The 14,695-nt window shown below is 46.3% G+C and overlaps 1 protein-coding gene across 2 annotated transcripts in view; it reads left to right on the top strand.

Moving 5' to 3' along the window:
- The first annotated feature begins 6,626 nt into the window (after window positions 1-6,626).
- Window positions 6,627-14,695, top strand: part of RPS6KA1 (ribosomal protein S6 kinase A1) — a 119,720-nt gene continuing 111,651 nt past the window's right edge. Inside the window, exon 1 of one of the 2 annotated variants that reach the window (XM_033157845.1) lies at window positions 6,627-7,095. In XM_033157845.1, coding sequence (XP_033013736.1) covers window positions 7,024-7,095 — 72 coding nt within the window. In that variant the 5' untranslated portion in view covers window positions 6,627-7,023. The remainder of the gene's footprint in view (window positions 7,096-14,695) is intronic. The other variant, XR_004427183.1, reaches the window with a different exon arrangement.

Raw genomic sequence — 14,695 nt, forward strand, 5'->3', positions numbered from 1 at the left:
TGTGCATGCACACGAAAGCTCATACCAAGAACAAACTCAGTTGGTCTCCAGGTGCTACTGGAAAGAATTTTCTATTTTGTTTCGACTATGGCAGACCAACACGGCTACCCACCTGTAACATTACAGGAGTGTTATTCCAATGGAGGAAGCACCTTATTTGCTTGTCAAAGTGGTGTACTGTACCTATTTTCAGTGGTGAAGTGCCAAGGGCCTGTAAACAATAACCCCATTGTTGGATGACTTCTGGCATTAAATATTGCTTGCTGATAGCATCAATCACATGCAGTGGGAATGCATTTTTGAATGTTTCAAAAGGATTTCAGTAATTATTATCAGGGCTGGACTGACTCTCCCCTCCCCAGGAAGAGAGGCTATTTCTTCAGCATTGCCACTTTAATTTCTTAGACTCTCTCCTCTGATACCGAGACTGTGAACGTGACACTTCGCTTGCTTTAGAAACCTGTGGTTTGGGAAGTATAACTTGGTCAGGTTTTGCCATTTCAAAGCCAGCCTCACCAATTCTGCCTCCCTATTGTAAGAGCCAATCAATCTTCCCATTTCTTTAGGAGTAAGAGTTGGGAATTCCTAGTGCACAGAAATATCTGAACCACATATATAATGCTGCCCTCCCATCCTCTCTGTCAGGTTCCAGACTCTGCTCCACTCCTTTCTTGAATGTGTTTCCCTGACTGGAATGTGTCCTTGAACTCTGATAATGCCTCTGGCTTGCCTGGATTGAGAGATGTTTGCAAATGGAATGTAGCCTGCTCCTGTGCCTGGAGACAATCAGTCAGGTCGTGTATCCACAGCAGTGACTAGGGGAGGAATGACTGCTGGGAGAAGCATAGGATGAAGAATTGCCATGGTACACCTGCATCAGCACAACTGGACGCCTTCATTTGTGCCAGCTGCAACAAAACATGTCTTTCCTGTATCAGTCTCTACAGCTACAGCAGGCAATGCAACTCCAATGGTTTGACTTCACCTCCAAAGGCATACTCCTCCATTGCCGGCTGAGACAGATGGATGCCAACAACAAAACTTGCTCTACAAAGGTAATAGTCACATCTTTTGTTCTGCCCACTTTTGCTTTTGTTCCTACCTATTCTTGGCTTTGGCCTCACCCACTACTGACATGTGGTACCTGGAAAGTTGCTCATGAGGGAATGTGGCCCTTGGACTGAAAAGGGTTATCTGCCTTTGCTTTAGAACAGGCTTCCTCAAACTTGGCCCTCCAGATGTTTTGAGACTACAATTCCCATCATCCCTGACCACTGGTCCTGCTAGCTAGGGATCATGGGAGTTGTGGGCCACAAACATCTGGAGGGCCAAGTTTGAGGAAGCCTGCTTTAGAATGTGATGTATTGAGTACTAAAGGGGGAATCATGGGGGATATGTTAGGCATCTGTTTGGTCACTGTGAGAACTGGATGCTGGACTAGGTGGGCTATTGGCCTGATTCAGCAGGCTGTTCATATTTATGTTCCTACGTCTTTTGATGGCTATTAGTCACCAATTTTAGGCTCTCCAGGTACAAAAGAAGACAGGGCTCCTGCACCTTTAATAATTATGTAGAAGAGGGGATTATAGCAGGTGTTACTTGTCAGGCAAACACCACCTACTGAAATTCCCTTTTCTACACTATAATTAAAGGTGCACGAGCCCTATCCTCTTTTGCACCAGGCCATCACATTCACCATGGCTAAACAGAGAACCTCTGCACTGAATACCAGTTGCTGAGGGATATGTATGACTGTATATGTAGAGGAGTGGGAAATTAGAAGAGAACTCAAAAGCAGGAGATGAAATGATTGTTGTTAACTCTCCACCATGAGTTTATCAACTGTCATTTTCACATCAACAATTTACAAGGCATTGCCAAGCATACTGATTTACATGACCCTTCACTCTTTGCATTTTTGTTTAAAGTCATACCATCCTGGAATTTCATTTACTTTGCTCCAGAGGCAGCAGCTGGTGTCACTTGTTATTTTTATTTTTATTTTAAATTGCATTCATTGATGTCTCCAAGTGCTGTTCTTTCCTTTCTGTTCACATCAAAGGAGCAGACGTGCCTGTGAATGGCAGCAACGTTCCTGTTGTGTTCCCCCTTTTTTTGTTAAGTTATTGCTGTAGCTGATTCATTTTAATCTCCATGAAAAGCAAACACAAGCTCTACGAGAGGTTCATTGCATATCATCATTTCATTACAGGGAAGGTGCTACTGAAAAGGCACCCCCCCCCCGGCAGCATTATTCCTCTTTTCTCTGCATGTCATGATGTAGCTATCCACACTGGCATCATTCTGCTCATATCAGTATTTTACACATTCAGAAGCAATAATGGAAACACAAGTAAAACATTTGTAACCCGCAAAGCTCACAGTAACAGGTTGCTTTGAGAGGGGATAGACTGTTACAGCAAACACATCAAAGCATTTTGCAACACCTTAAAGATGAACAGAAGCTTTGGTGGACTAGCGCCAACTTTGCCAGGTGCACGAAGTGTTATCCTTAGTTAGCAGACAGATACACAGATACACATTGATATGAAGAAGAAAGTGGGGCCAAATGGCAATGAAATGAAACACAGCACAATCTGTGACAACTCACTCTCTTAAGAGCTAATCCTTAGTAACCAACACAACACCATCCATGCACAAGAGAGAGGGATTGGCAGGCTTAGGAGAACCTCAAGGTTTGCAGAAGTACAAAAACACTTGAGAAAAAGAACCCGAAGCACCAGTGGGAGAGTTCCAGAAACAGCCTAAGGAGGCCCGAATGCTCAGTGGGCAGACAACAGCAAGCACCTGTTGAGGGGGAGAGATGGAAGCCCTTAGGGGAACGGCATGGAGTACTGTGGAAAAGGGCATGGCTAGCTGGAACACTCCACAATGTTGCTTCTCCCCCCCCCCCTTCTTTCGCAGACCTCAATTCCTCTACGTAAAACGTGCATGTATATAAGTGCAGTGGCTATTTGCTACTCACCATCTGCAAGAGGAAAGGCACAAATTCTATTCTGATCTGCCAAGGTTTCCTACCCGATTCCCTGGAACTGACCCTGAGTTGTCACCACAGGTAACTTGACAATTGGATTGTTCCACTTTTGTATAATACTATAGTGTAAATGCATTGCCCTTTTGCTTGGTCTTTCTGGCACTGTTCAGAAGTGATGCAGTTACATAATATTAGACTTACAGATTTAATACTATTATTGGTTGGGGTGGGGAGGCTTTTCAGAAGGCGTTGTGTGTATTGCTTCAGAACTGTGATAAGCCAGCCCTGCAACATTTTTTTTGGGGGGGGGGACCCTCCAGCTCATTCTGCTGAGTGGGGCCCTAGTCTTCAGCCCCTAAGTCCTGCTCTGATGGCACCAATGCTGTTCCAATGTGCCAGAACAAGGGTGTCACACTTCACTTGCAATTTAAATTAAGATATTTAAAACTACTGATATTTTAATTTCCCATTACCGTTGTCAGGTATGCTGTCAATATGCCAATTTTCTTGGGATGAAATACTTGCGGCAAGTCTATTAATGAGGAGGCGGAGAAGGAACAGCAGAGATTTTCCTCCAGTTTTTGAATTGTATTGGGCATCCTTTGCCATGCTGCACACATGATCCTTGTGGATGTTGGCCATTAACCTCCTACTGTGACCTTGACATCGCAGTGGTGCAATTCCTTCTGGTTACTGTGCACCTACCTATCTGGTGACTTTTGAATAAATAGAAAGGGAACTGTTTTATTTTTAACACATTTCCCACATTTACAGTGGGTAGTCCTGACCTCTGGGTCAGAGATTTCCTAGCAATTAAATAACCAAACCAATGAGATTTTGGCCACTTGTGTTGGCTAGAAATATTGATGAAAGTCCAGGCCTTGCAAAGCTTTGGTATGGCATGCCTCTTTAAAAATGTAAGCATTTCACATTCCAAGAATCTGAAGGGCCCTAACTTGTGGGAAATACTTTTCATATAAAGACTGCTTGGTGCTCAAAGGCAGTGGTGGTCATTCAGTTTCATGATGACTTGGGAAAGCCAGCATGTAACTGCAATAATATGGCTAGATACAAGGTAAAGGTAAAGGATCCCTGACAGTTAAGTCCATTCGCAAACAACTCTGGGGTTGCGGTGCTCATCTCGCTTTACTGGCTGAGGGAGCTGCTGTTTGTCCGCAGACAGTTTTTCCGGGTCATGTGGCTAGCATGACTAAGCCGCTTCTGGCAAAACCAGAGTAGTACACGGAAACACTGTTTACCTTCCCGCCAGAACTTTACCTATTTATCTATTTGCACTTTGACATGCTTTTGAACCGCTAGGTTGGCAGGAGCTGGGACCAAACAACGGGAGCTCACCCCATCGCGGGGATTCGAACCGCCTACCTTCTGATCGGCAAGCCCAAGGCTTAGTGATTTAGACCACCCCTTCCAAAAGACCTATCATGCTTCTAGTCCTTAGTGCATGGGTGGCTAACTTCTGCCACCTCCCAAGCCAATTCTTAATAGCCCCCAAAGTTCCCACCAGGTTTGGTGGCAGCAGCAAAAAGAATACACAAATAAATTAGATGCACTGCTTTGATGGACAAAGAGGCTTAAGCACCTCTGCCCAACCCAGCACCCTGGTGGGAATGCAAATTTCACCTACGGTCATCAGACTGATAAAGTGATGAGTGGGGGGGGGGCAAAAACTGCCCTCTTGAACTGATCTTCATGCATCTGCTACGGAGGGTGTATGTGTGTGAGAATGTGGGATGGTCTCATTGCTACTGGTGTGCATGCTCCAGATAGTTGGCCAAGGGTGAGTGTGGCCCTCAAGTCAAAGAGAATTAACTACTCCTGTGTTAGGATTTCAGAGGAAAACCGGGGGGGGGGGGTACTTAGGGTTAGGGAAGCTTTTTCAGCCTGAGACCCACATATCCTTGTAGGACACCCTTCAGGATCAACATGCCAGTGGTGGTCAGAACAAGGTTGTGACTCCTACCTTTGTACAGTAGGCTACACTGCAGCCATGCAAAAGTTGATGATTTGTACACATGCACACACACACACACACACACACACACGTAAGCAACAGAGCATCTGCACAATTCAAAAACACATTCAGCCAGGCAAAACCACATGGAGGGCATGCAGCAGGGCAAATACGGCATTCTGGGGGCAGTCCTGAGGCTGGATAGCAAGCAATGAGGCATTATCAGGGTTCAAGAACATTCAGCCAGGAAAATGGTAGGATTCATGGCTGTTTTCCTTCTCATTTCATTTTTACAATAACCCTCTGAGACAGGTTAAGATGAGATACAGTGGTACCTCGGGTTACATACGCTTCAGGTTACATATGCTTCAGGTTACAAACTCCGCTAACCCAGAAATAACGCTTCAGGTTAAGAACTTTGCTTCAGGTTAAGAACAGAAATTGTGCTCTGGTGGCGCAGCAGCAGTGGGAGGCCTCATTAGCTAAAGTGGTGCTTCAGGTTAAGAACAGTTTCAGGTTAAGAACAGACCTCCAGAGCAAATAAAGTACTTAACCAGAGGTATCACTGTACATTGATTGGCCCATGATCACTCAGTGAGCTTCATGATTGAGCAGGGATTCAGATCCTGTTTTACTTGATTCTAGAATCTAGCCCAAGAATGGGGAACCTCGGGTTCCCAGGACCCCACTGTGGTCTGCCACTGCCAGGCCTCTCCGGACTCTTCACAGGCTGCACCTTCAAGCCACACCCCTCACCAGCCCTGTTTTGCATTCTCATTGAGTGTTTTCACCTGGCCAGAATGTCTCTTTGATTTCTGATAATGCCTATTTCTTGCCTGGATAGAAAGAGAGGAGTGTTTGTAGAAACTAGCCTACTGCACAAAGGTAAAATTTGCATTCATTTTCTCCACTTTTGCCACTGGCCACACACACACCCATTGTCATGTGGCCTTCAAGCTGCAAAAAGTTCCTCCCCACTCTAACTCTACAGCAGCCTTCCCCAACCTGTTGCCCTCCGGGTGCTTTGGACTACACTACAGCGCTCATAAACTCCAGCTGCGGTAGTTTGCTAGAAAGGCTGCAATCCTATTCATGTCTATTTAAAAGTACCATGTGAATGACTGACTTCTCAGGTAAATCTGTATAGGACTGCAGGCTAATTCATGTTAGTCATTAAAAAAACGTGGTAGTTAACAGGGAATGAATGCTGGTGATTGGTTGCACGTGGTTATCAAACCTACGCGATTCTCAAGCTATGATTCCTTACTTGAGAGTAATACCCAGCGTCTCCCCCACCCCCGAATTCAACAGGACTTGCTTTCCTGCAAACACGGTTTAGCTAGGATCGAACTGCCACTAACAGCGCACTCCTTCGCCCTTTTACACGGAAGTAAGTCCCTTTACCTTTACCTTTAAGTCCCATGATATCTAATGTGGATGGGCGGGCAGGAGGCAGGTAACGGACTTTCTACCAAGCATGCTTAGGATCGCACGCAGCAGGATAAAGACGCCAGAGCGGCGGCCGCGATTGCGGATGGATGACTTAATCGGGAATTTACGACGGCGGGAGCGTTTTGAGGGGACGGAGGAGGAACTGCGGGGAAGCGAGGTACTACTACCTGGAGCAGCTGCGAGGAGGTGGGCTTTCTCGCTCTTCTCTGCCCTTCCCCGGGCTGGGCCGGAGAATCAGCCAGAGTCGAGGAGGAGCCACCCTCTCCTTCCCCGCTAGGCCGAGCAGCCAATAAGGCGCCAGGGGTCGGCATTCAGCTCCTCCTTCCCGGGGAGAGCGGAGCCCGACGCTGAGTGTGCTGGTGGAGCGGGGGAAACAAGCGGCGGCGCAGAAAGTCTCCAGGCGCCCGTGTAGCCCGCAGCGCCGAGAGGCGAAGGGCGGCAGTGGTCGAGCGCAGCCCCTGACTGCCCGGCCACCCTACTCACAGCTCCGCCGCAGCGCGCGTAAAGAAGCCTGAAGCGCGGCTGGAGGCGGAGGAAGGAGAGATCGAGATCCCCTATTAGCCGGACTTGCAGCATTTCTCGGGGCTCCGAGGAAGCAGCCGCAATGCCGCTTGCCCAGCTGGGAGAGGAACCTTGGCCCGACATGGAGCTGGTGGACATGGAGCTGGACGCGGAGGTGAGAGGTGGCGGCGGTGGGGCTCCGGAGGAGGGAGGGAGAGGGGCGCTAGGTGAGTCGAAGGAGGTGGCGGTGGGGCATCGCCTGCCTGCCTTTCCTCGGAGAGCGAAGGTCTCCTGGTGACTTTTTTTCCAGGATTGCCTGCAAAGGAGTGGCGTCTGCGCCTGTCGCCTCGTTGCGCCTCCGCGCAAAGGACCTAGAGCGCGCGTGTTCCAGCTCTTATTTGCAGGCTAGGATTGGGTCGTGGGGCTGCTCTGAGTTGGGGCGCGGGTGGCAGTGTGTCGAGTGCCCACCCCGCCCCTTTCATGCAAAAGTCACTACATAGGTTGACACATAATCTGTGAAGAAGTGGGTCGGATTCACTTAGATTGTATAAGTTTCGTTATCGTTGTCATTTGGCCCAATGGAAGCGGTTGCTTACCTCTCCTGGAAACTATTGCAGAAAAAGCTCTTTCCTGCAATTAAAAAGTAACCCAACCCTCATCATTGGGCCGATCAATGTGTAGCTCTATATGTTACGTCGGAGACCTGCAGCTAATGGTTAGGTCCTTCCGTCCTTCTTTCCTTCCCCGGTTGGAAAAGAGTTGAAGGAGGCCGGGGGTGGGGGCGGGAAGGAAGAGAGAGGATTGCTATTCCCGATCCTCGGTTGAACATGCCCACAAGCAGACTTCCAGTTGTCCTGACACGATTGAGTTATTATTCTCTTTAAGCAGAGCAGGAAGAGTCTGAACATTAAGAATCCTGGAGGGGATTTTATTCATTCTACCCTGAGATTGAGGCATTAATGCACTGCATTGATCTTAGCTTGCTGCACCAAGGTTGTTGTAACTTTGCCCCCTTGAGGAATGGCATCCTTGTGGATTTGCATCTGGGCCTTAGAAGGGTGTTTAAAAAGAAGAAATCTCCAAACTTCTGGCTCAAACTATTTTTAAGGACAACTCCCAGTTTTGCTCCAAAGGTATGAATAATTGGGGCTTCCAGGCCTGACTAGGATACAGTTTATTTAATGCTTGCCTGAAACAGCTGTGTGGTAAGATCTGATGTAAATGGAAAGGCAGGTGGAAAGTGGGGGGGGGGGGAATTGGATTGCAAATCTCTGAAGCAGCAGGTTAGTAGTCGAAACACACTGGAGCGTTCCCCATCCCCCCCCAAAGTGGTAATGTTTTAACATCTAAGGCAAGGAACCCACATAACTCTCAATCCATATATTTAGAATTAATTTTCTATCATAGGAATGCAAATGCAAGCTTTTACAGCTTTGTGAGGAGGGTGAGCCAGGCTGAAAAGGGCTCAGTGATTCATCCAAAGTAATGAAATTGTGTCCTGAGTATTTATGTGCGACACTTTTACTCCACTCTTCAACTAAAGGGATCAGGATAGCCCATTTTAGTCTCACAACAACCATGTTAGGTGGGTTAATTTGTGAGATGGTGAGAATTGCCCAAATTACCCAAGATAACCCAGTGAATTTCATGGCTGAATGGGGATTTGTACCTCTGTCTCTGACCTTAGTCAAACATTCTAAACTTAGTAATCCACATTTGCTCTTGAGACTATGAACTTGTGTTCTTGTCTGTCATGGTGTGGCTTGGCTTGTCACCTAGGAATGGTCTGGGTGACAGTCCTGGAAACCAGGTTTGGTAGGGTGCCAGGCCCTGCATTTTTTTACTTTGTTATAGAAAGATGTTGTTCTGAAAGCCTGTGGAATGGTTCTAAATATGTTCTTGGTCAAATGATCAGGCATCTCCATCAGGCCTCTTGGTCTGGACATGCAAGTAGTTGTTGTTGGCATCTCTCTCTAGAGACAATGGAGTGCACTTCTGAGGGTGAAGTCAAACAGCTGCGTTAGCAGCACCAACGTGACCTCCCTAGGGTGTATGCAGTGCTAGAGGCCTGAGGTGGAAAGATGGGCTATATTAGAGTGCCCAAGGTAAGTCTACCTCCTCCCCTACAAAACCATCTTGGGTATTAAGATTGGCAGATGGAGCCCTCTGGTTGCTCCACTGCCTTCAGAAATTTGGGGGTGGCAGTGACCCAGGATAGGGAATTCTCTGTGGCAGCCTCTAAGTTGTGGAACTCCCTCAGCACAGAGGTGCTTCTGGTATCTTCATTATACAGCTTTCAGCGAAGCATCTCTTTATGCTGACCTTTGACACTTGAGTGGTATATTTTTTAGGACCCACCTTATTTCTGTGATTGTAAGTTGTTATAAACTGTTTTTAATGTGTTTTTGTTTTGCCCTGGCATCTTAGAGTGAAGGGTGACAATAATAATAATAATAATAATCATCATCATCATCATCATAGTCTGCTGCCCCCTGGTTCACTGGATGGCATTGTTGGTGTTGAAGAAAAATTCAACAGCAAATCTAGTTGGCTTCTTACGAAGAATGAGAGGGTGCTCTTTCCCTTTACCTCAGGCAGGAAAATGTATTGGGCTGCTGGCCCTGGACTTACACCACTTTCAACTGCAGGCAGAATGCACTTCTGAATTCTCCCACCTTGCAATGTGGTGAGGGGAAACTTTTCGCAAGTAGAACATTATAAAACGGTAATGCTCTGCAGAGCCTTGCTCCCCTTTGACCTGCGGGGAATTTTTGTGCTATTCCTATATGAAGGTAGGGACAAAGTGCTTTAAGTGGCACAGTCCTCTCTGCCAGTTCAGGATTCTCATTCTGCTGTACCTGCAGACCAGGTCCAAATCTGTATATTATATTTGTCTTATACCAGTCATGGCTTCCGACAAACATCCTAGGACCTGTAGTTTGTTAAGGGTGTTGAAAGTTTGTTAGGAGACACCCCTTTTTCTCCATCACAGAGCTACCATTCTCAGAGTGGCCAGGCAGGGCATTGTGAGAATGGCAACTCTGTGAGGGAACAACTCTCTTTCTTAACAACTCTCAGCACCCTTAACAAGCTACAATTTCCCAACATTATTGGTATAAGAGTGCTTTAAGTGTATGGTGAAGATGTGTCCCGGGTCTCTCAATCTTTTCCCCATGATAGGATACCAAGGTGGCTCTGCAGGCCTTTTGTAATGCACAAGAATGAGCTAGTGCAGTATCATGGTCCAAAGGGGGAACATGAGCATATGAAGAATTCAACCTATCCATCCTTCAAGTTTAGCATTTTCCACACTGGCTGCCAGTGGTTCTCCAGGGTCTTGGGCAGGGCAAGGCTTTTCTCATATGCTGCTCTCTGAACCTTTTAAATGAAGATGTCTGGGATTGAATTTGGGACCTTCTGCTTGCCCTAACTTCCTTCTGAATCAGATGTCCATAGGATTGGGCTGATTAATGGCTGACTGTCTGGCAAATGGCATACTGGTGCTCTGGTTGCAAGGAACCATGACAGTTTTCCCTTAATGCTTTGCAGTATGCTTGATGCCATGCAGAATCTGGAGGTGATGCTGTAAGCTCCTAGTCTCAGTCTCACTTAGGACAGAGATCAGGCAAATCTTGATCAGTGCTTTATGTGGATGGTGTGTTGGGTGTGGGTGTGTTGTTCTGTTAAGGTGAACTTTAGGGTGGAGCACTGAAAGGCATAGCAGTAGTGTTATTTTGAAGAGGTTGTATTTAAAACTCTAGCCTGAGGCAGCTGCTTTTCTCTGCCTAATGGTAAAGCTGCCTGCTAATAAAGCTTTTCACAGGTTAACAATTTCCAGAGGGGTAGCCCAAATAGGTGTGTTGTAGCAAGACTATTTTGTTCTTCCCTGGTTAGTAAGGTTTGTGAGCTTATTTACAAGGCTGCTCTAACCTTTTCAGACCTGGACCCACCAGGCATTTGGGGACCCTTTTATTTTAACCACATATTTTTAGTTTGGTAGTGCTGTTGCTACAGCCCACCTTAGATCAGGCTGTGACTCAATAGGGGGTCCTGACCCACCAGTTGCAGGCCAGTGCCCTAGGCTGTGTGTCCAGGAGTTCCTAGGCTGTTGGTTCAGGAGTGTTAAACACAATCGGGACTTTAAGACTATTGCCTGGAAAGTGGGAATATATCCTTACTGTGAAGACTAGAAGAAGCTAGCATGGCTGATTATATGTGGCCCATACTGGCTACTGCCAGCCATCTCTGTTAGCAGGAACCTGACATAGCACAAGCATTCTGCCTCTTTTATAAATTTTAAGAATTTGAATGTTCAGCAAAGAAGAATTAGAAGCCTACACTGAGAGTGGGGCAAGGCAACCTTTTCAGCTCAGGTGCCACATTCCCATCTGGGAGATCTTGCAGAGGCCACATACCAGTGGTGGGTGGGACCAGAGGAAAACATGGGTGAAGCAAGCAACAAATGACATTCCAGCCAAGCAATAACACGAGGTAGGAAGTATGGTTGGTGAGGGGTGTGGCTTAGGAGAAGGTGTGGCCTTGAGAAGGGCTAGATAGAGTAGTTAAAGGGCTGCATTTGGACCCCAAGGGTTGGAGAGCCCCATTCCTGTCCTAAACAGTTCTTTGATTTATGTTAATTAAGGCACCTAGGGTGCTTCTTGAATGAGAAAAGAGGAAATGGCTCATAAGAGGGAGAGAAGGAAGGAAGGAAGGAAAGACGGACATCTTACTAAGTTAAAGAACATTGGATTTTTTTAATTGCATACAAAATGTAAAAGGGTGTGTAATATTCAGAATTATGTTGCACACCGTTTCCCTATCCACCCAGCCTAGAAGCACTAATGTAAAAGGTACTCTTGACCGTTAAGTCCAGTCGCGGACGACTCTGGGGTTGCAGCGCTCATCTCGCTTTACTGGCCGAGGGAGCCGGCGTTTGTCCGCAGGCAGCTTCCGGGTCACGTGGCCAGCATGACTAAGCCACTTCTGGCGAACCAGAGCAGCGCACAGAAACACTGTTTACCTTCCAGCCGGAGCAGTACCTATTTATCTACTTGCACTTTTGGCGTGCTTTCGAACTGCTAGGTTGGCAGGAGCTGGGACCGAGCGTCGCAGGGATTCAAACCGCCGACCTTCTGATTAGCAATCCCTGGGCTCTGTGGTTTTAGATCACAGCACTAATGTGGGGCGGCATTATTTGTAGATTTCAGTTTTGTCTGATTCCTTGTATTGGAAGGAAAGGATACAAAGGAGGGTGAATGTCACATTTTATCCCCTTTGTTGACTGTCTGGTTTACCCTATTGATTACCTGGTTTATGCTAATACATTTTTGGTTGTTTGAGATACAGCTAATCTTATGAGAACTGCAGTTTTATTGTAAGACTTTTCTGCAAAATACACAGTTCATTTTCAGGTGGAGTGACTTGACGCACACGCAATTGGAACAGCCATTGATCTGTTCAAACCTGGCTTTGCCAACCTTTGCCAGCACGTGATTGTTTAAAGGCATCACTACTTTCTCTGTCTATTACTATTTATTCTTAACCAGTTGGCTCAATGCAATAACCAAAGGAGTGGTTAAACTTTACATTAGGTAAAGGAAAAAGGAAGAAATGTACCCTGCTGTGTTTGTCTCAGACTGCGCTGTGGGGGTAGGTGGGTTTCCTCCAATTCTTTTCTTTGCTTCAGAAGAATAATGTTGCCTCATTAAATAAATAATTCAGTCCCTTCAAATACTGTGACATTTAAAGTAAAGGCTGGCAGTCTTTTCTGTCATAAACAACAGTAGCCTTAAGGGCTGAGTTGACCCTTAGGTTAACTAAGCTTTTGGAGTAGGATCCTTTACACAATCCAAAGGGCACCACTCCATACAGATTGGGACTTTGCCACTCTGGACTTGGGGTCCTCTTTAATGTCTTTAGTGCTGAAAGAGAGTTTGTTTACTCACCACATAACAGGGGAATGATACATCTATATTCTCAGTTTGGGAGAAGCTGGAAACTCTGGCTGCCTGCCTGGTGTGAGATGAGTATGAGGAGGGGAAATGATTGTGCTCTGTGTATGTGTGGCAGATGACAGGTGTGGGGATTAGCATGACAGTAAAAGGCTGCCTGCCTGTGAGAGCCATTCAGGGGAAAGGTAATGGGGGGGGGGTTCTGGACTGTGCTACTTTAGACTGCAGGTGAGGAACTGCACGTTGCAAGGGGCAAAACAAAATCGAAAATTCTTTCTAGTAGCACCTTAGAGACCAACTGAGTTTGTTCCTGGTATGAGCTTTCGTGTGCATGCACACTTCTTCAGTTGCAAGGGGGCGATGCAAAACCTTTTCTCTCTGATGTGCTAGTTTTCTGTACAGAGGGATTTTTTTTTTAAGTGCAAAGCATTCATAAGCTTCCATCACCACCACCATAGCACCAAGTGGGACTGCCCTGAAACATTGTGAACTCATGCAACCACATCATTCTGCATATCTAGGGAACTCTTTATACAATCCACAGAATTCAGTGCTGATGCTTTTCCTAGAGAGCGCTACTTCAAGCAGTAAGTGCAGGGTTGCATGTTTAGGGAGGATTGTAGGGAGTTGCCTTGTAGAGTCAGATTGTTGGTCCATCCAGTTGAGTACTGTCCACACTGACTGGCAGGGGCTGTCCAGGTTTTCAGGCAGGGGTGCATTGCCAGCCCAATCAGAGATACCAGGAATTGAACCCGACGCCTCTGCATGCAAAGCAAATCCTCTACCACTGAGCTACAGCCGTTCCTCTTAAATTCCCATGCATTAAAAAAAAATAATCCTGCAAATAGGGTGGTAGCGTGATAGGCAAATGGGTGAAGTCTATTTTTCACATATACATCCAAAATGTGGTATTTTTCCTATGTGAAAAGAGGAATCTGTTGTGCACACAACATTCAAACATGGAATCCCCACTACCTGCAGCTCCAGGTGGTATAATCTCACTTTGATTTTGCTGACCCTATAAACTGGCCATAGAACAGCTCTCACATTATCAGTTCTTCTTTGTGCAGGGCAGGCATTGTTTGGAGTGTAGCTGAGAGCAGCAACTCCCATGATTAGGTTCCACCAACAATTCCCTCAATTCCAGCTTCACGAATTACAGTTCAGTGTAACTCATGCTGTGAAATGTTACGGGAAATGTTCTAGGCCCAGGGCATTTCAAAAAAGCAGTGAGCTCTTCCTTATGACATGTGGGCATGGAGGCAGATTTACAAAAAAATTAGACATCTCTATGCAGCGGGGGGAGGACTGAGTCTTGGTGGCACCTTGGTGTGGGGAGCAGGAACATTATTATGTCATTTTTTTAAAAAAGGTATGAACCCATGAGGGGGGGGGGAAATGCATAAAACATGCAAGTGCTAATTTATATGCATGGATGCAGGCTGAGCCTTTAAATGTCACAGAAGGCAAGCCAAATAATTTCATGTCCAAATCACCCCAGGTATGCTTTTAATTTTTGCCCCACCTCGTATCAGTTCATCTTCGGTTCATTTTCTCCCAATTTCCCAGCAGATCCTGCTCCAAATCAGTTCAACCCTCCTTCAGTTACTCCAATTCATTTTCATCCAATCTCTGGATATCATCCTAAATTGATTTATTTCCCCAAATTAATATCCTACCCAGTAATCAAGATCAACACTGGTTCAGTTTCCACCTAAAGTGTATCACCTGCTTGATAATGCTTGGAGTGCTCAGATAAAGATTCGGGGCACACATTTCCCAGGCCCACAGCTAACAACGCCCAAGGGGGGAACCACCTTTGCC

The sequence above is a fragment of the Lacerta agilis genome, chromosome 8 (genome assembly GCF_009819535.1).
Source record: "Lacerta agilis isolate rLacAgi1 chromosome 8, rLacAgi1.pri, whole genome shotgun sequence".
NCBI classification, from domain to species: domain Eukaryota; kingdom Metazoa; phylum Chordata; class Lepidosauria; order Squamata; family Lacertidae; genus Lacerta; species Lacerta agilis.